Here is a 24335-nt window from a genome sequence, read left to right as displayed (position 1 = left end):
TTGATGTATGCGCTGGTACTCAGTTTATGTTTGTTTATCTGGACATAATTCATTATCAAATAGTCGGAGACACAAAAGCACCCCTTTTACGAGTCATTGATACAAATCGTCGGGTGAAAAACAGTTACGCATGTACAATTGAACCGAATCATCGTAAAGTGTTTAGTAATTTGGATTTTAAAAACTTTTGGTCAATAATATTTCTAATATTTCTGTGAACTTGCGCACAGAAACTGGAGGACTTGTTCCTTTCGCTGGAGAGGGAAAAATTTCAAAAGTTTAGCAATTGATCAAAATGGATTCATATTACCACAACCAAGCAAACCTACCACATTTCTCGGGGCATTATAGACAACGAGGCAGTGTCTTCGGTGCATTAGCCTTGGGAATAGGAAGAGTCGCACTTCCACTGGCTCGAAAATTTGTAATACCCGCGGCTAAAAAAAATCGGAAAAGAACTACTTCTTCAGGCAGCTCCAGAACTGATAGAAGTTGCAACAAAAAGAAAAAGTCCTAAGCAGGCACTCAACCGCACCGTTAGAAAAACAATCAAAAAGCAAGTAGGAGGAGGAAGTAGATCTCAAAAAAGTCATCCGAAAAGAACGACGGCGTTTAAACGGAAAACGAGACGCGTCATTCCCAGAAAACGAACTGCACAGAGAAGTCGCTCCGATTTCTTTACAAGGGTTAAAAATGATTTCTAATTTATTCCCGAGTGAAGCAACTCACAGCTCCTTGGACTTATTTGAGAAACCGCCTTTACTTGTCACTTTTGAAAATGCATTCACCCAAAAGATTGGACCTTCCTACTCTCAGGATGGTCCTATGCTCGAGTTTGAAGTACTCATCGGCGACAGAAATAATTTCATCGAACTTCAACGTACTCGTTTGGAAATAGTAGCACGAATTGTTCGAAGCAATGGAAACGTGCTTCGAACGCATGCTACAGAGCGGCAAACAGAGATACGCCGTATTTTGTTAACAATCCTTTATCTTCATTATTTTCTGAGTGTACACTGTCTCTGAATGGTGAGAAAATATCAACTACCAATGCTAATTTTGCCCATAAAAGCTTTATTGAGACCGAGTTTTCTTACGGTAATGATGCCAAGAAAACATGGTTGGCTTGTCAAGGTTATTATTATGAAGAAAATCCATCAGCCATTGACGGTGCTGGAAGGAGAGCTGATGATGTTACGGAGCGTAAAGGTCTCGTTAAGCCTCGAGCGAGCTGAAGCTATTTGGTAAAATTGCTTGCGACTTTTTGTCGTGTGACAAGCATCTACTTAGCGGTGTGACAATTAGATTGTCTCTTAGACGTTCTCCTAACGATTTTGTTGTCATATCTGAAGATGCAGCTAAGCACTACAAGGTCCAAATAATCGAAGCTAATCTCTATGTCAGAAAGATGACTGTGACTGACTATGTTCTCTCATCAATAGAAAAAAATTTATTGAAGAACCCGGCAATTTACAATTACATCGAAGTAGTACCAAAAACGTTTCTCGCAACTGCAGGAGTACAAAGCTGGCGACAAGAGGATGTTTTTGCAAAAGAACCTGTTCGAAGAATGATAGTAGCAATGAGCATAAACGAAGCATATTTGGGTACTAATAGAACAAACCCTTTTCATTACCAGAAATTTGGGTTGAATGAGATCATTGTGTACAGAAACGGTCTACCCATTGCCGGAACTCCCATCTCAACATCGGACAATAAAAGAATTTATTACAATACGCTTGAGGCTCTTGATTTTGTTTTGAACACTAGTCATGGAATCAGTCTCGCTAATTATGATAATCATTATATTATGGCTTTTGATCTCATGTCTACTCAGGAGGCTTCACACGATTTTATTCATCCTGAATTGACCAATTGCACTATTTCGGTCGAACTCAAGTTTGACGCAGGTCTCGGTTATAACGTCGAGTTATTGTTTATGGGAGAGCGCGCATCAACAGTTTATGTGCGTTCAGATAGAAAAATTACCAAAAACACTCTTATGACCTAAGATAGACATGGATAAACTTCAACTAGTAGAAATTATTAACCGTTGTAAACATTTGAAATATTGCTTTAGAGGTATTTTTCCGGCAGATTTTCCATGCTCTTCAGTACTGAAAAACGATAATACGTTCATGATTATAAATGCCTCACCATCGGATCAACCTGGAACGCATTGGTTGCTTTTTGCTCAAGCTGGAGGACAGATATTGTTCGCAGATCCTCTAGGTAAACGATTATGTGACTATCCCGTCGTGTACAAGAATATGCGACGTACAATTCACGAGGGAAATCAACTACTGATGAAAAAACCAATACAATCAGCTGATTCAGTGTTATGCGGACTTTTTTGTATTTATGTTGCTCATATTATAATTACAAACAAATTTCCAATAGTTTTCAAACTTAATGATTATGATTTGATAAGATTTGCCAAACATATGTTATTCTAAATTAATTTATTGATGTTTTTGTAAAATTTATATATTCGTTTTTTTTTTCAATTCATTCTTATTAACAACAAAGTTTTTTTTCTGCAAGTTTATGTGAACCGCGAAAAGTTTCATATCAAGTCCTTCGAAATATTGCCATTTGGTTTAGCAGGCAAGAGCTAACCCGGCGTTGCTCGTCGCTACGCTCCTCGGGAACGCCTCCCGCATGTGTAGTAACATTTTTTGATATACAAGAGAGCGAAAGAAAACCAATATTTAAAACTTGAATTTCTTCTCCATGATAAATTTCACAAACAAAGTGTTTGAATCAATTTCCATACAACCATACCCACTTAAAATTATGTCAATTATTTTTGAAAACTCAGCAGCATTTTCACCATTCAAAATATTAGTAAAGCGTTCAATTGTTACGTTAGTAATCAGGTCAGTTTGAGTTTGAACAGATTTAGTCTGCGAGCCGAAGCAAACTTGAGGCAATCGTCTGCGAACTCGAACAGCACTAACATCTAAGTTGTTGATGGAGTTATAATTCACAGCATTTTTCAGTTTTTCCATCAGAGGGCTAGACAATTCATAGTTGGAGCAACCCAAAAATAAATATTTGAATGTAGAGAGAAGACAAGGAACAACGAAGGCTTTTGAAGTCATCTTGTTAAGTCAATTGGTAGACTCTTTTGTGAATTCGACCAGCACATGATAATGTTTTTCGTTGTCAATCGAATGATTGCAAAAATCTAATTTATTCGAATGGGAGGATACCGCAAAATTTGCTTTTGAAGCGAAGCCTGAAAAGTTGGGTTCATGATCCAGGATGAAAAATTTGTAATTTTTACGGAACTGTTTGAAATAATCAGGGGATTGCTCATACATTGCTTCTACCATTGCTTTGAAGTTTCAATAGAATAACGAGTTGATAATGTTACACAACCCGACAGTTATCATCGTTTTCACTTTCGCATTCCTTTTCAGAGCATGAAGATTTGTTGGAATTTGTTTCGTTTTTTCTAAGTTTATCAGTCACGTCGCAGTTTTTTGCTTTCGTCAATCTTTTGATTTTTGTATAATTGTCCGCCAAGGACTCGAATTCACCAGTTGACAAAGTTATTCCTTGTCGATACTTGAAAGTTCCCTCTTCGTCTTTTTTGTACAATTTGATAGTTATGTAAGTACCGGTCTGTGCAAATGTCTTTGCACCAACTCTAACTAAACGTTTATAATTCGTAGATATATCCCTAAAATCATCGAAACAGTCAACATCCGTTTCAAGAGAAGCGAACATTATAAATGAATAACAATCAACTGATTTTTAGTGTGGAACGTTGAAGAATGACTGATCACAGTATACGAGACAGATCATGCGCTCCCAAAGTAAAAATTTAGGTAATAACGTTTACGAGCGCCCTAAGCCATATTGATAAAACTTAATCACCAAGGATATAATTTCTTTAACGATAAACCTCTTTTTATATGGGTATTTAGTTACTTTTTCCCCCGGCTATACTCTAAAAGTCTTCTAGTGTTTTTTATTGTGACGGTTATTTTAATGACTGTTATGAATCATGGTAATGAATTTCTAACAGCATGACAAAGAAGGTCTGGCAAACTATCATGAAAACTTGATTTTGAGTGCTTTCGCCCGTAGCCACTATAATAAAGCTATTACATAAATCTAAAAAATCGGGTTTTCACATTCATTCCTAACATGACCTCAGGCGTCATGCATGAAATTTGATAGCCTCACCTAAAAAGTTATTAGCTTTGACCTAATTGAACCATGCCACCCCTTTCCTGATCTCATTCTCATTAATAAACTTTTCATACTTTTCATTCTCTCAATTTCATTTCGGTAGTTCAGTCATTTTATTTTAACAAAACTTCAAACCTCTTCAAGTCATGACTAGTCCTTTACAAATAATCTCAGTGTCTGATCGAGAAAGAACAATTATCTACCAAACAAACACGAGAGAGTCGATTGCAGTCATCCATCAACAGAAAGAGAGAGTCTCTCCGTCTACAGCAAGTCCGTTCAATGACTTGGCTCCCCGAAAAAACGACGAGAATCAAAACGAGGAATGGACTACAAAAAGTCATATCATGCTACCGAACTACCTCCTTGATCACATCGATCTTCTTCGACAGAATCGAAAACGAATGTACGAGAGTTGCACTATTCACGAGCGCTATCCGGCATTAGAAAAGACGGAGATAAACGATACAACCTCGCTCGAGCAGTCTCCAAGAAAAATTCTCTTCGCGTATGACTGCGAGTCAATACCGTTGTATGAAAATCAGGAGGAATGTATTCGTGATTATGCAGAGCGCGAAGCGTACTGGGATATTCCGACAGCAATGTCTCCCGAGTCGTTTGTTAGGGGAGCAGTTTCAACTCCAGAACAATCAACTTCCTATTCGGATGCTCGGGTTTCATCGAGTGCGGAGACAATTGATCTAGTGACCCCAGATCTCATTCAGGGCACCCCTCCAAATGTAGCTTGCTATGCGCCAAAAAAGAGAAAACTACAGTTTCGAGAGTTCTAATAACTTATACAAAAACTTTCCTTTGTTTAAAATATTATTCCAAGGTTTTATATTTTCATTTTTGTTTGATTAGAGTTTTAAGCTGTTTTAACATTACTGTGTGTATATTTTTTGTCTCAGTTTTTTATTTTGCTTAATAGATCAATTAAAATTTGCCCTGTAAAATTTTCAGCAAAATGTTAGAGAAAAACTTTAAAAACTAGAAAAATATCACAAATCGAGAATAATTTTTCGCTAAAATTGTTGTTGAGAAAGAACGAGAGAGAGAGAGAGAGAGAGATAAATACACTTGCTCAGCAGTGAACCCCTTTTGGAATATCCTTTTCGGGATATTGCTTTCTTTTCAAAAGAAAGGTAAATATGTAAGGGTCCAACACTTTCTTGTTGGTAGTCCAACCATATTTATTTGGCTTTTTTTTTATCAAACACTCTATTCTCTCTCTCTCATCATACTTTTTGCCCGGTGGGGTTAGCCAGGTCTTACGCAAAGTAATAGAGAGTGTTTTAAGCCATAAATCTGCATTATATTACTTTTATATACATGTTTTGGGTGTAAAACTGACAATTTTTTGGTAAAAATGTGAAAAAATGAAAATTTATGTTTTTTTTTTCGAAAAAAGAACATGACCCTTAACCCTGCTCAGAAATTCATGGCAAAATGATTGAGGGTAGTTTCAATGGATTTGGAGAGAAAAAAAAATTTTTCCCAATTTTTTTTTAAATATTTTCATAAAAATCAGATTTTCTCAGAAAATCACAATTTTTTAAGCGTCTACTCTCATTGATTGGGCTATAAATGTTTTTTAATTTCTACTCTTGTCCTAATTACGTATTAGATAGCTCCTAAAAATTTCAAACCACATTCACTTGAATTTAAAATGAGAACGAATAATTCAAGCTAAAAATGAAAGAAAAAAAAAGTTAAAAAATTATGTTTTTTAAGTTTCGAACACGACCAGTAGAACTGTGCTCGAGATCCCATAAAACTTACTGGTTTTTTTGTTGATAGATTTAAAAAACACTTTTTTAAATAGTACTTTTCCATTTTTCACAACAAAAAAAGTTTGAGGTTTTCCTTTATTTTGAAAAAAAAATTTTTTTTTCACTTGAAATTACAGAACGGGAGGCGTTCCCGAGAAGCGTAGCGACGAGCAACGCCGGGTTAGCTATTGCACCTTAAACCAAACGGCCATGCCTTAATATTTCAAAAGACATGATATGAAATGTTTCACGGGACACTGAATGACATGAAGGAAACTTTGATTCCGATATCTTTTACACATTCAAATGACAATCTATGCTTATCATGCATCGGTAACTATCAAGGTATCAAATTTGCAAAATTTTCATTTTTTAAGTTTACTATTTTATTTCAACTTAATTAGATAGTTAAGGGCTTTACTTTCTGAATACTTTTATTTCATGTTTCTACTTTTTATTATACCTATTTACGCAAACCAAGAAGTGGGCTTGAAATCATTAGGAAATTACTGTTTCACGGTTCAAATTAGTCAGAAAAAGTTTTAGGCTCTATTTGAATCATTCTAAGCTTTAAATTTTGTAATTTAGTGCTGAAATGTTAATTGAAAGTCTAAACCAGTCCCCTAAAAAATGCCAAAACTTGAAAAATTTATCGCTAACCCTTAAAATTAACAGCAAAAGAACAGCTTGCACTTGAACAGAGTGATGAGACATATGGAGCTTAAAGCTGTAATAAACCCTGTTTTTGGAAAGGAAAGTACTTATTGTCGAGACGGCGAAGTATAACTCTCGTTAATGGCTTCTACTTGCCCTTACCCGCAAAGTTTTTAGTGCTAGTCACTTCTCGCTTTTGCTTTTTCATAACCAGTTTTACTTCTTGAAATTTTCCTGAATTACTTCAGTAACTTCAACAAATAATGCCGAACTCTACTTCTATCGCGACACCTGTTCCTTGCCAGCAGTGCGGAAAAATACTGAGCTCTAAAAGAAACTTGAGAAGACATGAGCAAAAAGTTCACAAGATCCTTACTCCCCCTCCTCCTCAAACTGTTTGCGATGAGTGTCTCGAATCATTCGAGAGTTTGTCGGAAGCCCGAGAGCACGTCGAGCTGGTACATGACATGACTTCCATTAGTCATTGTATCTATTGCCATACAATATTTCTCACCGCGGAAAGCTATGGACAACACTTGCTGAAGAAGCACGCATTGCCAGTTTGGGACGGCATTGAGACGACGTCTTCCGCTGCCCCAACGGAAAGCGCTTTCAGAGGCAAATTGCGTCGATACGATCTCAAAGTTGGTGAAAAAGAAATGGATTTGCTTCAAGTCATGATGCAAAACAAGGAGGAAATAGATGCTCTCATACTGGAAAGGGTCAAAGAGGGTCCGAACAAAGTGCAATTCCACGTGGAAGTAGGAATGATCAAAATTCCCACTGTGCAAGACGGGGACAGTGGAAACTTCGAAATGACCATGCTGTTTCTGAACACTAAGACATTGACAGTGTACTTCGAGGGAATAGCTGGGGATCAATTCTTGGAACTAATTGAACATATGCCAAGTCAATTCGTTCTCTTCTCATGGTAGCGGATGGATTATTGACAGAATTGAAAAATTGCAAATCAGTTTCGCGGCCTTCTCACCAATAGGAGCAGTATCCTACCTCGAGCTACCTGATGCACTCAGCGCAGCATCTACTCTGCTCACAAATATCAACACTAAAGATGATGACCGTTGCTTTCTCTACTGCTTTGTTGCCGCATATCACAATGTGAATGAGCCGGCCCTCTACCCCACATCTAGACAGTGGCTGGAGAAAAAAAAGTTTCAACCTACGATCTCGACAAAGAAGGAAATGTGAAAATCAATGGGGAATACGAAATGCCAATGGGTCTGATGGATATGGACAGATTTGAAAAGTTGAACAATTGTCAAATCAACGTCTTCCGGTAAGCAAATTCTAATTGCCTTCTAAAAATCTCAAAAATCCTTCATTAATGTTCTTCACCTATTCCAAACATAGGTATAAAAATTATTTTTCTGTTCAGGTACAACGATGGCAAATTTTTGCCCATAAGAGTATCGATCAGATTCACTACTAGCCTGATTGTGGACTTGTTGCTGCTGACAGATGGATCAAAATATCACTATGTGTTGATAAATGATCTCCAGAAACTGGTCGAGTACGTGCGGCACAAAGTGCACCGATTTCAATCTGAGATTTGCCGCAAATGTTTCCACACATGCGCTTTATTCGAAACTCTGAGAAGACATCAAGAACTGTGCTACCAAGACGAAGATGTCGTCATAACAATGCCCAAGCCGGGAAAAGATGACTACAAGTTCAAAAACTTAACAGCTCGTTGGTACGTACCCAGAGTAATCTACTTTGACTTGGAGTCACTGCTCTTACCAGTATACGGACCGCAACCTGATCCGCAAAAATCTAGCACGCAAACAATTGAAATCCATCAACCGTGCGGCTACGCGTTAGCAGTAATCGAAATTGGGAAAAAAGACCTGTTAAAGTTTGAGCTTAAAAGAGGACCGAATGTGATGGAAGAGCTAATTAGCTCCCTTGAATCATTAGCGAGACAAATTTACGTAGAAAAAAGGAAATATTACACTTTCACTGGTATAACAGACCAGGAACGGGAAGATGCTACAATTTGTTGGATATGCGAGAATGATTTTTCCGACAATGATCAAGTGGTACTTGATCATTGCCATTACACCAACAAGTTCCTGGGTTGGGCACACAATGAGTGTAACGTTAATAGAAAAACAACAAATTACATTCCAGTGGTAGCTCATAATTTGTCAAATTATGATGTACACTTTATAATCAAAGCGCCAGCAAAAAGCGATTCGGAAAACACTTTTTCCTTAATACCCGCATCTGAAGAAAAATATATATCCTTGACAATCTCAGTCTACATAAAAACGTACACTGGCACTACCTTACCCTACATAAAAACGGAAAAATCAAAAAACTCTACGAAAATCTGAGACTCATCGATTCGTATAGGTTCATGCTAGCATCATTGGCAAAATTTGTCGATAATTTGCCCAACGAAAAGTTTTTTCTGCTGGAGAACTATTTTGAAAAACTCGGCCACTCACGTGAAAAAGTCACTATGTTGAAACAGAAAGGGCATTACCCCTACTCATACTTCAACTCATTTGAAAAATTCCGAGAAACTCGCCTTCCCCCACGAGCAATGTGGAAAAATAGTCTACCAGGAGGGGATGTGAGTGTTTCAAGAAGCGAGTACAATCATGCCCTTAAAGTTTTCACCGAACTGAAGTGTGGCTCACTTGGTGATTACCACGACTTGTACTTGACTACAGATGTGCTATTGCTTGCTTCCGTTTTCGAAGCTTTTCGTGAAGTTTGCTATCAAACATACGGGCTGGATTGCGCCTGTTACTTCACGGCAAGTAACCTTTCCGGGGACGCCTTTCTAAAAGTTTGTAAGCCCGAACAGAAACTCTTAACGGACCGTGAACATCTAGACCTTGTGCAGCGAATGATACGAGGAGGCATGTCGTCGGTTTACGCGCGCCGATTTTACAAAGCAAACATTAAATACCTCGACAACTTTTCGCTCTCAGAACCATCAAGCTACATCTTCAATATTGATGCAAACAATTTTTACGGGGGGATAATGAAACACTGCCCTTTGCCCTTAAACGATTTTTCAATAGTTGAAAAAAGTCTGGCAGACATACTGCTCACCAGCGAAACCTCAGAGTGGGGTTATATAGTTGAAGTCAATTTAACCATACCCGAAGAGCTTCACGACTTCTTTGCTGATTACCCCTTGCCCCCTCTCGTGAAGTAGTGGACATCAGTGCAATGAGCAACGAGCAAGTCGACATGTTGGGAAAATTGGGAATCACCACCCTGCCAAAAGTGCCAAAGCTTCTACAGGCCTTGCATCCTAAAGAAAGTTATGTTTTGCACTACCTTACCCTAAAATTGTACCATGAGCTAGGAATGAAAATAACTCACCTAGGAAAAGTTCTTCAGTTCCGCCAAAGTCACTGGATGGCACCCTTTGTCGACCTCAACACCCGCCTACGAAAAGCCGCGGTAAATAAATTCCAGGAGAACTTCTACAAGCTAATTGTTAATTCAGCTTTCGGTAAGACAATGGAGTCTAAGTTAGGAAGAAAGAAGCTGGAGATTGTAAGGAATGAGAGAGAACTTTTACAAAAAACAGCTCTGAGCACTATGAAAAGCTTTCAAATCATTGACGATCAATTAGCCACAATCAGCTTTTCAGTAACAAAAATATTGTGGGACAAACCTATGATAGTTGGTGCAACCATACTAGACCTCGCCAAGCGTTTCATGTTTCAGTTTCATTATCAAAAAATGAAACCAAATCTAAACTTGGAACTACTTTACTCCGACACGGATAGTTTTATTTATGCCATAAAAACTGATGACGTTTACCGAGACTTGGAGAAAATAAAAGCTGATTTCGACTTTTCAAATTACAATGAGGACCATTTCCTGTTCGAGGATACCAACAAGAAAGTTGTGCTGAAGTTCAAAGACGAGACTGGTGGAAAGCCGATCAGAGAATCCATCGCCCTAAAACCGAAACTATATTCGGTCGTCCTTTATGGTAAATAAAATTTAAGCAACCCTTCCACCCCCATTCCTACCTTTTACAGAACAAAATTACCACTACCAACCCCCCTAACCCCCTTAATATTTGCATTAAACTATGGGCATTTAGCTGATTTAGGCAACATTATACAATATTGCCTAAACGTTGATTTATCTGACAACATATTCCCTCTCTTTTCCTCTTTTTTTAATCATAATTTAGAGTCTTCAGCTCTTTTTTGGTAAAACGAATGAAATTTTGTTCCGTATAAACTAAGTTGCTGAAGTGAAATGAAACTATCCCCTGCGTTGTAGAAAAGAATAAAAGATTTGCTTCTGTTTAGAAGGCACCCAAAAATTGAGTACCAAAGGAATTAAACGGAGTGCACAGAGAGAACTGATCCACCAAACCTTCAGGGACACATTATTCACTGGAAAAACAATGAGAGTGTACAACTATAATATAGTTTCGAAAGGTCACACCAATATGACAGTGAAACAAAACAAACTTGCGTTATCACCATTCGGCTCAAAACGTTTTCTACTTTTCGACGGAATTTCGGCAGTGCCCTTTGGCCATAAAGCCGCTGAAGAAAATGCTCTTCTAGAAGACATTTACATGGACACCGAGTGGGCCAACTCATACAATGAAACTGATAACAGTTCTCCCGATTTTCAACTTCCAGATTGGGGATTTTTACAGCGGTCCTACTCAGAAACAGAGCTGCAAGAAGAAGAAGCTTCTAGTAGCCGAATCCATGAACATCCCCCTATAAGTAACCCATTTATTTTATCTGAAGCTTCATAAGAACGACCACCTAAAAAACAGCGCAATGAAAACCAAAACAATAAACTTTAAATTCTGAAACATATATTTTTAGATGATTTTTACTCCTTTTCATACTTCGACTTGTATATGTTTTGGTTTTTACCAATTTACAACTTAAAAAATACTCGTATTGAGCTCAATCACTGTTTTATTATAAATAGCTTCAGGCAAATAAACTAGTTGACGCAAACCAAGTGTTAATTCAAACAAATGTGTGAAATCCTTAGGCTCGTTTCAATAACAAACTTTACTAGCATGACAAATCTTTGACGAAAAGAAAAAAAGCCAGGAAATGATATCCATATGAAACTAGGACGAAAAAAAGTTCAGGAATTAGGACGATTAATTTTAATTATTGCGGGAAAAGGGACCGCTTTAAAAGGAATTAGAAGGAATTATTGTATCGTGTCCCCGGTTGTTGAGCTCAGCTTAACAAGATCCTAAGGAGGGGGTCTTTTACTTTAGGGGTGGGAACTTGCGATCATTTACAAAATCCTAGGATAGGGGTCCTCCAAAAAATTAAGGACCCCTTTTCTAGGATTTTGCTTTACGTGAGGACCCCCCCCCCCCCCCTTAGGAAGGACCCCCCACCCCTTAGGATCCGGGACACGATACAATACTACTAATGTTGTAAATAATTTTAAAATATTTTCCAGATTTTTTTCTCAACAAGACGCAAAAGGAAGCTACAAAAACCAAAATGCTGGATCAAAACTAATTTTCGTGTCTTTTCTAAGTAATAGAAGCCTGCGCGCTCGCTTTAGTTGCTCGAAATAGACCAAAATCAAAAATTAAAACGGTTTATCTCTACACTGCGGAAATTTTTTTAATAAGGTTCGAAGCAAAACTGTCAAGATTTCAATATTGTATATCACTCGAGCTCGTACGAAAATTTTGTGTGTTACCTTATTTTATGCCTAAACCTCAATGTAAAAAAAAACTAAAAACATTGAATACAATGTTCCTCCCCACTTTCAGTGGTCGTAACTAAAATTAGGGTGCAAGCGAGGTAGAGTTTGAAACAGCGTGGAATAAAGTTTTTGTTGCGCGGGCTGGGGGTGAGAGAATTTCATGTTGGACAGTGCATATTAACCAAAAAATATATTTCCAGTGCTATTCTAAAACTAAAAACCAGGCCAAAAAATTTGGAAATATTAGATAAAAAAACTGCCGAAAAAACTGCATTTTGGTGGGTTTTGGCCAGTAAGCTGCCCAAAAAGTTTCTCTAGAGGGTTTTCATAATGTGTTGGGAGCGTTTGGAAAATTGATTAGGTTAACCTAAAAATAAAACAACTATAGCCGGTTGCTGTGCAAGTAGCACCAAAAAGCATCGATCATATTCATAAAAAAACAACACACATAAAGTTTCTTCTTTTCTCTTTCCAAATTGGAACTGTTGTTTGTACGCTTTGTGATGAAAAAACTAAATAAACTAGTTGAAAATTAGCGAGTTAGGCATAATTGAATTCATTTGTCCGAAAAATGAATAACAAACAAAAAAAATGAAGAAAAAAATAGATAAAAAAAACAAAAAAAAAAATAATAGTTTTCGTTTGTAGTAAAATCAAATTTTCTTAGCCTAATATTTTTATGTAACGAAAGTTCTACACGCTAGAAATTAGACTGAAACTAGAAAACTACTACCCGTTTTTTCTCGATTCTAGGAAAAGTTTTTGAAAGTTTTTAAAATTAATTCAAACTAAAGCTCATAGTGCCTGAATGTGACTTATCACTCGACCCAGTCCGATGATCATTTGTGATACCTAACTAATCGTGAAAAAAATAAAACTCACTCGATCCAAAGTTCTTTCCCATTTTCAATAGTCGGAACAAAAACAGACACTAACTTCGAGAGAATCCTAAATCCGCGTTTTGACCAAAAAGTTGCGTTATTTTGCTTGAGCTTTTTTCGAATATTTGGTGAAACGCAGAAAAAACTTCCATTTGGTTGTCTCCGTGCCACTAATGCATGCGGTTTTCAATGTTGCATTTAGAAAAAAATCAGGATTGGTCGCTAGAAAATTGAGGTCATAAAAATAATTCCAAAAAAGGGCCCTTTGTGTGGTCAGGGGTAGAATAGCTGGAAAGGAGCGTCTCCCCCTCCCAGCCTTCCCCATGAGCTAATGTGGGGTGTGACCAAAAAGGCTATGAAAATCCAACCTGTTGCTCCAGCGAAGCTCGAAGTCTGTCTCAAAACAAGGCTCAACTTCCTCCCACTTCTAAACGTCGTAATATAGTCATCGGGATCAAAACATGAAACTGCCTGAAGTTCGCCGAAGTTTATCTTATTTCCCGTTGCGTTTACAGTCATTGCGAAGAGTCTGAAAACGTCTTCGAAGTACTCTATGCTTCGGTCTAGGGGCCACACGGTGCTAGTACGAGGATGACGTAACATAACGCATACATGTCATAACATACGCATTTTTGGTGAGTTTTCGTTCCAGTCGAGCTATGACTTTTTATCTGAACTACGTAAACTTGAGCAAGTTGGTTATCTGAATCTTCGGGAAAAAAATGGTCATGGAATTATATGGTGTGACATGTATACTATATGAGGCGTCACCTTGTCGGAGGGTACGGTTCCTCCGTGTCAAAATCAGTGACGTAGCGGCGTTTGCGAGAAATCAAGAGGGTTCTCGTCTCGTTTCGTTTTATCTTCAGATCCGATGTTCTCAATTCTTGGTTGGCGACTATCCAATTGTACGCTTTTCCTATTAAAAAACGTAGGTTTTATATACTATCTATATTAACATTTTAGTAGTAGCATTACAAAAGAGCACCAGTTCTTTTTTAAAGAACAAAAAACTTTTGCACAGTCTTTGATAGTAGCAAGAATGACTCAAACAAAATTGAAAAAAAGTCGCTGGGTAGGTGCTCTGGATGGTTTTTAACACCACCACCATTTTTGTCGATGACTAATTAGTCTCATTTTGTAAAACGTTGCCATTGGTGAGCCGACATAAGAACATATTCATCCGAAAATTGACTGGCTATATCCGGATAAAACAAACTTGATGCAAACTTTGAGGGGGAAAGTTGATGCAAACACCGCTGCTTGCTCTTGTTAAAATGTGTCAACCTCTTTTCAAAGTGCACCAGTTTTGTCACTATTTCTGTCGCCCGGTGAGATGTCAAAAAACTACGTTTTTTTTTAAAACAAAAATTATTTCCTATAGGATGGTTAACGTAGAATCATTGGCAGTTTGCAGGCTTGAATAGGATGCGTTAAGCCAAAAAAAATTATAAGAAACTTTAAAGAGTCTTCAGTTTAATTTGCAAACTCAAGTCGTTTGTGTATTTATTGTAAGAGTCTAATTTAAAAGAAACGTGGACAAAAGTTCCTGTTGCTCGTGTTTAGTAAAAAAACACTTTGGGCCACTTTTGAGGTAACAGCTGCTAAAATTATCGGTATATCACTTGTTTACTATTTTTCTACTTCTGATTAACTTTACACATACTTCCAGAATTTTGAAATTTTTGGTATCAAAAATATTAAATTGAAACTGTTTTTTATGATCTATTTTCTGAAATTGAGCCTTCGAGTTCAAAGGGCCAGCCAACTCAATCTTAATTTTTTAAAAGTTAATAATAACTTTTTTGTATTTTGTTTCTACCTAACGTTGCATGACAAAATTTATTGGGACCATTAGAATCGAGAAGCGTTATGCTGTGCTTGCGAATGAATAATAGTTTAAATCTATCATTTTCAACAGCACGTTTTTTTCAACAACAATTTGCACCTTTTTAACAACAGTTATTTTTGATGTTTCAATAGAAATGAGAAAACTGGATGATTATTTATATTCATCTGAAAAAAGTGTAAATTAAATTAGGTATTTAAGGCCGACTGACCTTTGACCTGTCTCTGTTCGGCTAGTGCTAGTATCTTGCCAGTGTTGACTCTGCAGGCGAGGATGATGAAATTGAAGAACTCCCCGTCCTCGATGATGTCATCAAAGCGACGCCCGAGAAAGTCCACCTGTTGCAATACCAGAACAACATTTGAGAAATTATAATAATATAATTTTATGTGGACATGTAACAGTTGATTGGATTGTTCGAAGTTATAATGAAGTGACATTATAAAGAAAAACAAAAAGTTTGAGCATGAATCAGGAAACTGGACAAAAAAAGTAAAATTACATTGTCGCATTAGTTAATTATTGCTGATAGTTTCGACCCGGAGCGGACCTAGGTTGTTCTAGATGGGGGTGGGGGGGGGGGGGCGTACTTTCTTCAAAAGATTTCAAAATTAAATGGCTTGCTTCTTTTAGGTCCACCAAGGTGGTTTTTCGAGTTCTCTTAAAATATAATAAAAACCCTGTTTTGGATAAAAAGTCTTTTTTGACAACTTTTGCTGACAAATTTTTGAAAGTACAGGCCAAAAGGGCCGTTTTTGGGCATTTTTCGTAAGATATTTTTAAACCAAAAGTTGTTTAATTTCTAAAATTTTGTTTATGATTTTACCTGTGAAGAAGCTGATGTTTTTCTGTGATCTCCAGTTTGGAAAAACATCTTCACTTCGTGGAACCGGATGTCTTTGGAGTAATCTTGGATCCTGGAAAAAGTTGCCAACAAGAGTCGTAGCACAGGGATCGATGCATTTTTTGGCTCTAAGCCATCTGATAGGAGCTTGAAACAGCTGGAAGGTATTGTTTTTGCGATAATTGTAAAGAGAGAAAATATTATGGATGACGTTATTAAAATTAACTTTTCACTGAATTTGAATTCTTTTTTTGTTTCATGATACGCTTATTTTTGAACGCGAAGCAAAAGTCGTGCAATTATAAGTCGTATTAAAATAATCAAAATAATATGAAAAAACATATAGTATAGAAATTACCTAGGTTTCATAATTCATTAAAATCTGAGCAAAATTTGAGTTAATTTTTGGGCGTGGAGAAATTTAAATATAAATTTTTTTTTATTAAGTCTACATTACCATTTCTATTCAAAATATAAATGGTAAAAGAAGTTAATATAAAAGTTGAAGTTAATATAAAACTATTAACTTCAGCTTTGGTTGCCTCCAAAAAAAAACTAGCGAGCATCCAGAAGTGTTTCGATACTAAGTTTAGCATGACCCTCATTCTAGATTTAATGGAGTATACAGAAATCTTATCTCTACTAATCGATATTTTAAAATTTTTTTTCTGCAGAATTTGTCTAATTCGTTCTGATTTATTTGTTCATTTTGATCCCTTGATGGACAAAGGTTTTTAACACATTGCATTGATTTATTGCCAATTTATAGATATGCAATTTTTTACTGCGTAAAATAACTTCTTCTGTCGCGTTTGAATTAATGACTAAATAGCTGTTTAAACTCTGATTAACTAGGAGTATACGATTAACAAGTGTAGCTATTCATTCAAATTTCAGGTACTTCCTTTTTCTGTAAAAAAACTCTAGAAAGTATTCATTTTAAAATTAAATTGTTGAAGAACTAACTAATTTTTTTTCAAAAATAAATCTATACGAGCATTTATACACCGGAGTTTTTTTATATTTCCAATTTGTACCAAATTATTTTAAACAAAAGCTCAGAATTAAATTTTTAGAGAAAAAAAGATGAATTTGGCTCATCTGTGTTTAAATTCAATTCATTCTGAGCATATTGAATTTTTCTTATTGTTCCGACTTTTTTAACCAAAGAAATGGAAAATTTGTGCTCAGGGCGGGTGTTTTCTCTTCAGACAAATTTCGACTTTTTAACTAGCCATTTTTGACGGAATTTTTAAAATATCATTCAAAAGGTATTGTTGTACTGAGCTTAAATTTGAAACGATAATTCAACTGTGATCATTTTTTGTAAAGTTATGGGGGTTTTAAGATTGCCATTTTGGCCAATTTGGGACAATTAACGCGCGATATATTTCACGCTATTAACGCGTGAGCGGAGAGTTAATCCGTCTTAGAAATCGTTCCAAATTGGTTGAAGGAAGCTTATTTGCCTTAAATGATTTGTTACATGAAGCGAAATCTATCATATTGTATTTTATATGGCGTGTGAGTGAATGGTTTTCAAAAAAAATTAAAAAAAAAATTCAAATCATTTTATTACATTAAAACTTTTCATGTTATTTTTTATTCCATAGACCTTAAAAGGCAGTCAGAACATTCAAGGCTTCGCCCTGATACGAGCAGTCTTGTTGTTCCAACTTTCGAAAGTAACGGAATGTTTGTGCTCGGGGTGGGTTTTTTTTTCTTCAGACAAACTTCGACTTTTTAACTAGCCATTTTTGTCTGAGTTTTTTTACATCATTCGAAAGGTATTGTTGTCCTGAGCTCAAATTTGAAAAGATATTTCGATTGTGATCATTTTTCGTAAAGTTATGCGGGTTTAAACGTTGCCATTTTGGCCATTTTGACCAATTTGGGACATTTAGCGCGCGATATATTTCGCGCTACTATCGCGTAAGCGGAGATTTAATCCGTCTTAGAAATCGTTCCAAATTGGTTGAAAGAAGCTTATTTGCCATAATTGGTTTGTTTTAAGGAACAAAATCTATCCTTTTGTACTTTAAATGGCGTGTGGGGGGATGATTTTCATAAAAAATTTCAAATTAAAAAAAAATTCATTTAATTTTATTCCATTAATTTTTTTAAATGTTATTACTGCTCCATAAACCTTAAAAGGCAGTCGGAACATTCAGGGCTTCACCCTGATACGAGCAGTCTTGTTTTATTTGATTTTGATTTCTTCTCTGTTTAAATAACAGTGTATTCTGCGTATAAAATTATTTTTGAGGGTGTCGCCACAAGTGATGCCATCAATCTGAGCGATGAAGGAAAAAAAGCTCGATTTTGAGCTCTGGGGACTCTTAACTCACATTTTGTCAAGTGGATTTCTTCTTATTTGTGAAATGAAAATGATTCCTGTTCGACAAATATGAATTTCTGTTCTAGTAGACGGATCCCCCCAGCCATAACACTTAAACATTTCAACAAAAGGTCATCATAGCTCACTTTTTTTCCAATGGATAAAATTACTCTGAGTGCTCTCAGGCTAAATTCCCAATTTGTTGTAATCTTGTCAAATTATGATAATAAAGCATTAACTGTACCATGTCTATTTTGAAAGTCATACTGATGTGGCGACACAACGTTCATTTTGGCTAAATTAGTTATATTTGTAAACCTAGTTCGTTTCTCTTTTTTCCAATGACTGGCAGAAGAGATATTGGTCTATATTTTGACGGAATTTTCAGTGCGTCTTCTTTGTGCAGTGCTATTATTTCCCCAACTTTGTGACAATTGGAAAAACTTGGTCATCATAATTTTTTGTATTAGCTTGGTAAGGTTGGAGTGATTATCTGCTTTTTTTAAAGAAAAAAATATGTAGGTTGTGCAAAATTAGACTGTTTTAATTTCAATGTTTTCAGAATAATTTAGAATTCGTGGTCGAAAATTGAGCTCAAAAACATTGACGGCAGTTGGTTTTTTGTTTTGTTTTTCCGCGATGCTGCTTTGAACTTCAATGCCAATTTTTGCCTACAATTCTTAAGAATTCGTTAAAACTATCATTTGGACTATAGGTCGATGGATTTGTTAAATCTCCTTTTTTATGGAATGGTACTAATTTGGCAATTTTGAGGCAATTTGGAAAAACTTGTGATTCCGTTCTAAACTCGAATGCCAATTTTTACCTATACTCTTCAAAAGTGGTTGAAATTCTCTTTTGGTCCATAGTTTGACGGATTTCTTAATTTTCCTTTTTTTTGCAGAAGCACTCGTCTAAAAAACGTGAAAAAAAAACTGGGAAATCATGGTCATAAAAAACTAATAATTTAGCTTGTTAAGTAACGCAGTGATTGGTCTGCTTATTTGATTCAAGAAAAAATTATTAATTTTATAACATTCTAGACTGTATTTTAATTTCATTGATTTCAAATAGTTTTCAAGTTCTTGGTCAGATTTTGGGCTTAAAAACATTGAATGCAGTCCATATTTTTCTGCAGTTTTTCTGTAACTCAATGCCATTTTTTCGCTTGTACTACCAATAAATTCATTGAAATTTTCAATAAATCTCTAGTTCGACGGATTTTGTAGTTTTCTTTCTTGATGGAATGGTACTTATTTGAAAACTCGAGGCAACTTGAGAAAACCTGGTCTTTAAAAATTTCTTGTATTAGCTTGGTAAGAGTCGGAGTGATTGTTCTGCTTGTAAGTTTTTGTAAGCTAATCATTTTTTTAGGTTTTGTGAAAAGACGGTTTCGATGTATGAATTAAATGTCTTGTTAATAAGCAAACCGTAGTTCAGAAAGTAAGTCGGAGACAATAAGATAGCTGTCATCCGAAGGTGACAGACAAACTCCGAAGGTTAAATACCGGTTAGCGCCAGACAGATAATTGAAATAGATAACACGACTAGAATTGAAACATGAACTAAATTTAGATACTATGACATTTCCCTCCTTGTAATAAATAATACTCAAATCCAATATCCAATATCTATGTTAACCGTAAACAATAGGGTTAATAACAAGTTTTCAAATCAAGTTTTTCAAATCAACTACAGTTCTTTTAAACACAAACTTTTGAGTTTTTGCTGGTACACAGCATGCCCTCTCCCTGGACCTCCCCATTTTAGCAAAGATTTATAGATTGTTTTGAACTCCATTTTATTCATCATCTTTTCACTCTTTTTCTTCGATTGCTCCGGCTTTGTCCGTTTTTCTAATGTTGTCAATCATGACCCCCCCCCCCATCTTGGTCACTGCGGTCCGCTTCCTGCCCGAACGTCTCGAGCTTGTTTCATCCAACGAGCTGGCCGAATCTTGGCTAGAATAGGAAACAAGTCGTTGTTTCCGGCCCCGTTTCTTTCCCCCGGTTACTGATATATGCTCTGGTTCGCGCTCCGTTTCTTGTGGTTCGATTCCTTCGGTATTTGTTTCTTGTGGTTCTGCTCCTTCGATATTTGTTCTCCCCCAGTCATTTCCGATTCCTGTTTCACCTGCCAACGTGTCTCCTTTTTCCGTCTCCTTATTACTGGGACAAACCCCGATGACCTCTGGTTGAACTGAATCCCGTCCCCCACTAGATGTTCCCTGTCCATCTTCTCCATCGTTTTCTCGCCCTCTTGTTGGTTTCGCCACTAGGATGGTTGTACTCAGTGGTAATTGGTCCTCCGATTCTGAGTCGGAATTTTCTGCGGATTCCAGAATTTGGAATTTTGCTCCCTTTCCCATGATGTTGTGCTGACTTTCCTTAGTGCCTTTTGAGCGGCCTGGTTGGTTTTGTCTCAATTTTAGCTTCCTTTTCAGATCCCACGGCGTTGGTGGTGTAGGTAATGGTCCTCCCGGCACCCGCTTTTTCGGAACTTTGGCCTTCCTGAGCGCTACTCCTGATTTCCTAAGCACCGCACCGTTACTCATTTTAATAGTATGTTCAGTTTGATCAACTATTTTGGACTTTAATGGTCTATACCTATTCATGTTCCGCTCCCCGGTCCTCTGCATTACCACTGCCGGTGGTACCTCCACAGGGTCGTTTGGTGCCCGTGCAATCCCAGGCTCATCATCTTGGTTAGCTGCCTGTTCCTCGGCCAATCTTAGTGGTCCCCGTCTATTTTTCCGGTCATACTCAGTATCCGATCGGATTACCCAGTTGGTGTCCATCGGTTTCGGCATTGTTTGAGCTATCGGGTCTCGTTCATCTAAACATTCATATTTCGATCGTATTACATTTTCCCAATTTAGATTCCGTAACGTAGGTTTTTTAGTCAAGTTCCTGAGGACAGTATTAGCTTCCCGGCCGTGGTGCGCTTCGAACGGTGTTATATTAAGGGATGCGTTTTTCACAAATCTTAGGGCTCCGAGGGCTCTTTCAACCATTCGATCCAAGGGTTCCGGTTTATCCTCCCGCGCATACGTCAGCACTGAATTTTTAATGCTACCAATCGTGCGCTCAACACATCCTGTTGCTCTATGATCATTCACTGGCGAAGTGAGGACTTCAATTCCTTGTTCATGACAGAATGTTTTAACTTCCTTAGACATAAAGTTTGTTCCCTGGTCAACTCTGATTTGGCGCGGAACTCCATGAGCGATTATGTAGGCTTTTAAAAACTTTACAATTTTATCCGAACGGTTCGAATTACAGACCATAGCTGATGGCCATCGAGAGAACCGATCCACCGCCACCAAAACATACTTTTTAGATTCCTTCAAGTAGTTAATGGGTCCCCAAAAATCCAATTGGACTGATTCATTCGGCTCTTTTGGTTCAGGTATTTTCCCTATATCGTCCTTCGAACACATGTTTTTCAAGTTCTTACCCGCTAATGTGCATTCCGGACAATTCCCAGCGATAGTTGCGAGACTACGAAACATGTATGGGTACCAGATGTCCTTAGCGGCGTCGATCATGCTGGATTTCCCGTGGTGATAATAGTGGAGTCTATTGACCACCGCCGTCTGCAAAGTATTAGGGATCACTAGCCTCTCGTCCATCCACAGGCATCCGTCTCTTACGTGGAAGTCCTGAGTATACTGTGCGAAGTACTTACTCATTGCTGCAATTTTCGAGTGTAACTGAGGGTCTTTAGATTTAATTAACTCAATAATAGCTTGTAACTGTGGATCAGACTGGTATTGCGATTCTATAAATCGAAGATTAAATAATTCGGGAAGAGCGGATTGTTTGCTGACTACTTTACAATTTCTTGGTATAATAGACATGACTTTATTTTCCGGATTGACCGGTGGATAACTCTCACCAGGGTAAACCGACGGAATAGAAATAATGGTATTGGTTTTAGTGCTCCGGACTTCTGTTGTAACCGCCTGTATATTTACATCAATCTCCTCTATATCATCACTACTGCTAATGCTAGGGTGTCGTTCCAATAATTTCTTGAGTTTCCTTTCCATGATTAAATTGCTTGAATTGTTAATGTTTATTGACGAGTTTAAAGATTTTGAGTAACCAAAGTTAGCTTCAATAATAGTCCCAACTGAATTTTTGCTAAACTCAATTGACCTGCCGGGAATGCAATTCGTCGCTCTGTGATTGGTCCAATTTCCGTCGCATGATCGCTCGCCCTCTACCGGTCGTTTTCTATTCGATATATTACAAATGCGTCTATTCTTAGTAACCGATGGAGACTCGAGTTTATTTCTAAATCCGAGAGCGGATCTAATTCTATTAATTTTCGCCACCGTAAACATACTATCGTAGGTGCTAATCGGTTGAGGATTTAAGCACGGGTGCCTTGAAAGATAATCAGCGAGTCCTATTTTTGCTCCGGGTTTATGTTCTACTTGAAAATCGAACGGTATAAGACGATCTAACCATCTTGTTAATCTGCTGAACATTGTTTTGTTCTTTTTGTTGTTCCCATTTAGCAATGACACTAGTGCCTTATGGTCCGTAACTATTAAAAATTTTCTTCCCAGCACATAATTTCGGAAGTATTCCGCGCCCCACACAACTGCTAACATCTCCAATTCATTTGTTGAGTCATTTTTTTCTGCTGCGTTTAAATACCGGGATGCGAATGATATTGGCCGCCAACCGTCGGAATTTAGTTGCTCAAGGACCGCTCCGAGCCCATTATGACTAGCGTCACACACAATTCTTGTGTCTCTGTGTATATCAAAGTGCCGAAGTTCCACTATATTAGCCACTTGTTTTTTCAGGTTCTCGAATGATATTTGACATTCATCGCTCCAGACATAATCGTTTTTCCGGCTTAATAATGGGCGTAATGACGCTGATGATTCCGCGAGCGCCAGAAGATATTTGTGCAAACTGTGAATGGAGCCCATGAACGATTTAAGTTGTGACACCGTTTTTGGTGCTTTCAGCGATTCGATCGGATCTGTTTTCCGGACGAGTGGTGTTATTCCTGTACGGGTTATTTTGTGTCCCAACCATTCACTTTCTTTCCGCGCAAATTGGCATTTAATGAGCTTAAGTGCCATGTTTTCGCGATCCAGCTTCCGCAAAATTTTTTCAACTGTCGAGATATGCTCGATCTCCGTGCCTTTGGTGACCACCAAGATGTCATCAATAAAAGCATGTGCCTGCGGAAATTCCGCAAGAATCGTGTCCATTACTCGTTGAAATTCAGCTGGCATGGTAGTAAGACCGTAGAACCCCGTACGAAAGCGGTACGTGCCCGTTGATTTTCCTCCCACCAGCGAAAAATTGCATTGAACGCTCGTTTCCGGGCTAAGTGGTAATTGGCCGTACGCGTACGTAAGATCCATAGTAGAAAAATATACGTCCCCTGATTTCCGTTCGCTAATCGTTTGTCCTACCGTATCCATAAGCTCCTCTATATTCGGCATTTGGTATTTATTTTTGTGGACTTGCTTGTTCAACTCCCTTGATTCTAGCGCTAATTTTACTGATCCGTCCTTTTTCACTGTTATTACAATCGGGGAAACAAAATATTTATCCGAACATTCCTTTAGCTTTTCAATGTGTCCTTGGCGTAAAAGTTTATCAATTTCTTTATCAACCTTTTCTTGCAACGTGATGGGCACTCTACGTCCTTTTTGTTGAATTGGCGTTAACGTTTCGAAAAAATCCGCGTGTACCTTATAATTCTTAATTTTTCCGACTCTGTTAAAAAGATTTTCAAACTGCTTACTGAAGTAGATCTGCCAGTTGTCTAGTGAGTCCTCCACATCCGTCTCCTCAACTGTGCCTTGATCGCTCTGTACCGACATCACATTTTCCTCCGGTGCCTTCTGCACGATCTGTAATCCAAGATTTGGCATTAGGTCTCGTCCAATAATTGATGGTCTGCTTCCTCCAATCACTCTGATATTTGCGTTGGCCACCCATCCGTTTGTTTATAATAGTACGTCCATCGTTCCTAGTAGTCGTAATGGGTTGTTTCTGTAATCCCTGAACTCCTCATCCTCCGGTGCCGCTGCCTTCACCTTGACGCCTGC

At 37.5% G+C, this 24335-nt stretch overlaps 1 protein-coding gene across 2 annotated transcripts in view; it reads right to left on the bottom strand.

The window, feature by feature from the left end:
• Positions 1–24335, bottom strand: part of LOC134845618 (glutamate receptor ionotropic, delta-2-like) — a 72511-nt gene that overhangs the window by 28709 nt on the left and 19467 nt on the right. For both annotated transcript variants that reach the window (XM_063862605.1, XM_063862604.1), the window contains 4 exons: positions 15895–15985; positions 15280–15406; positions 13991–14138; positions 13588–13799 (listed from right to left, as the gene is read on the bottom strand). In XM_063862605.1, the coding sequence (XP_063718675.1) occupies positions 13588–13799; positions 13991–14138; positions 15280–15406; positions 15895–15985 (578 nt within the window). The remainder of the gene's footprint in view (positions 1–13587; positions 13800–13990; positions 14139–15279; positions 15407–15894; positions 15986–24335) is intronic.

This window comes from Symsagittifera roscoffensis, chromosome 5, assembly GCF_963678635.1.
Source record: "Symsagittifera roscoffensis chromosome 5, txSymRosc1.1, whole genome shotgun sequence".
In the NCBI taxonomy this organism is placed as follows: domain Eukaryota; kingdom Metazoa; phylum Xenacoelomorpha; order Acoela; family Convolutidae; genus Symsagittifera; species Symsagittifera roscoffensis.
The sequence above is the reverse complement of the archived record's forward strand: the minus strand, read 5'-3'. Positions and strand labels throughout refer to the sequence as shown.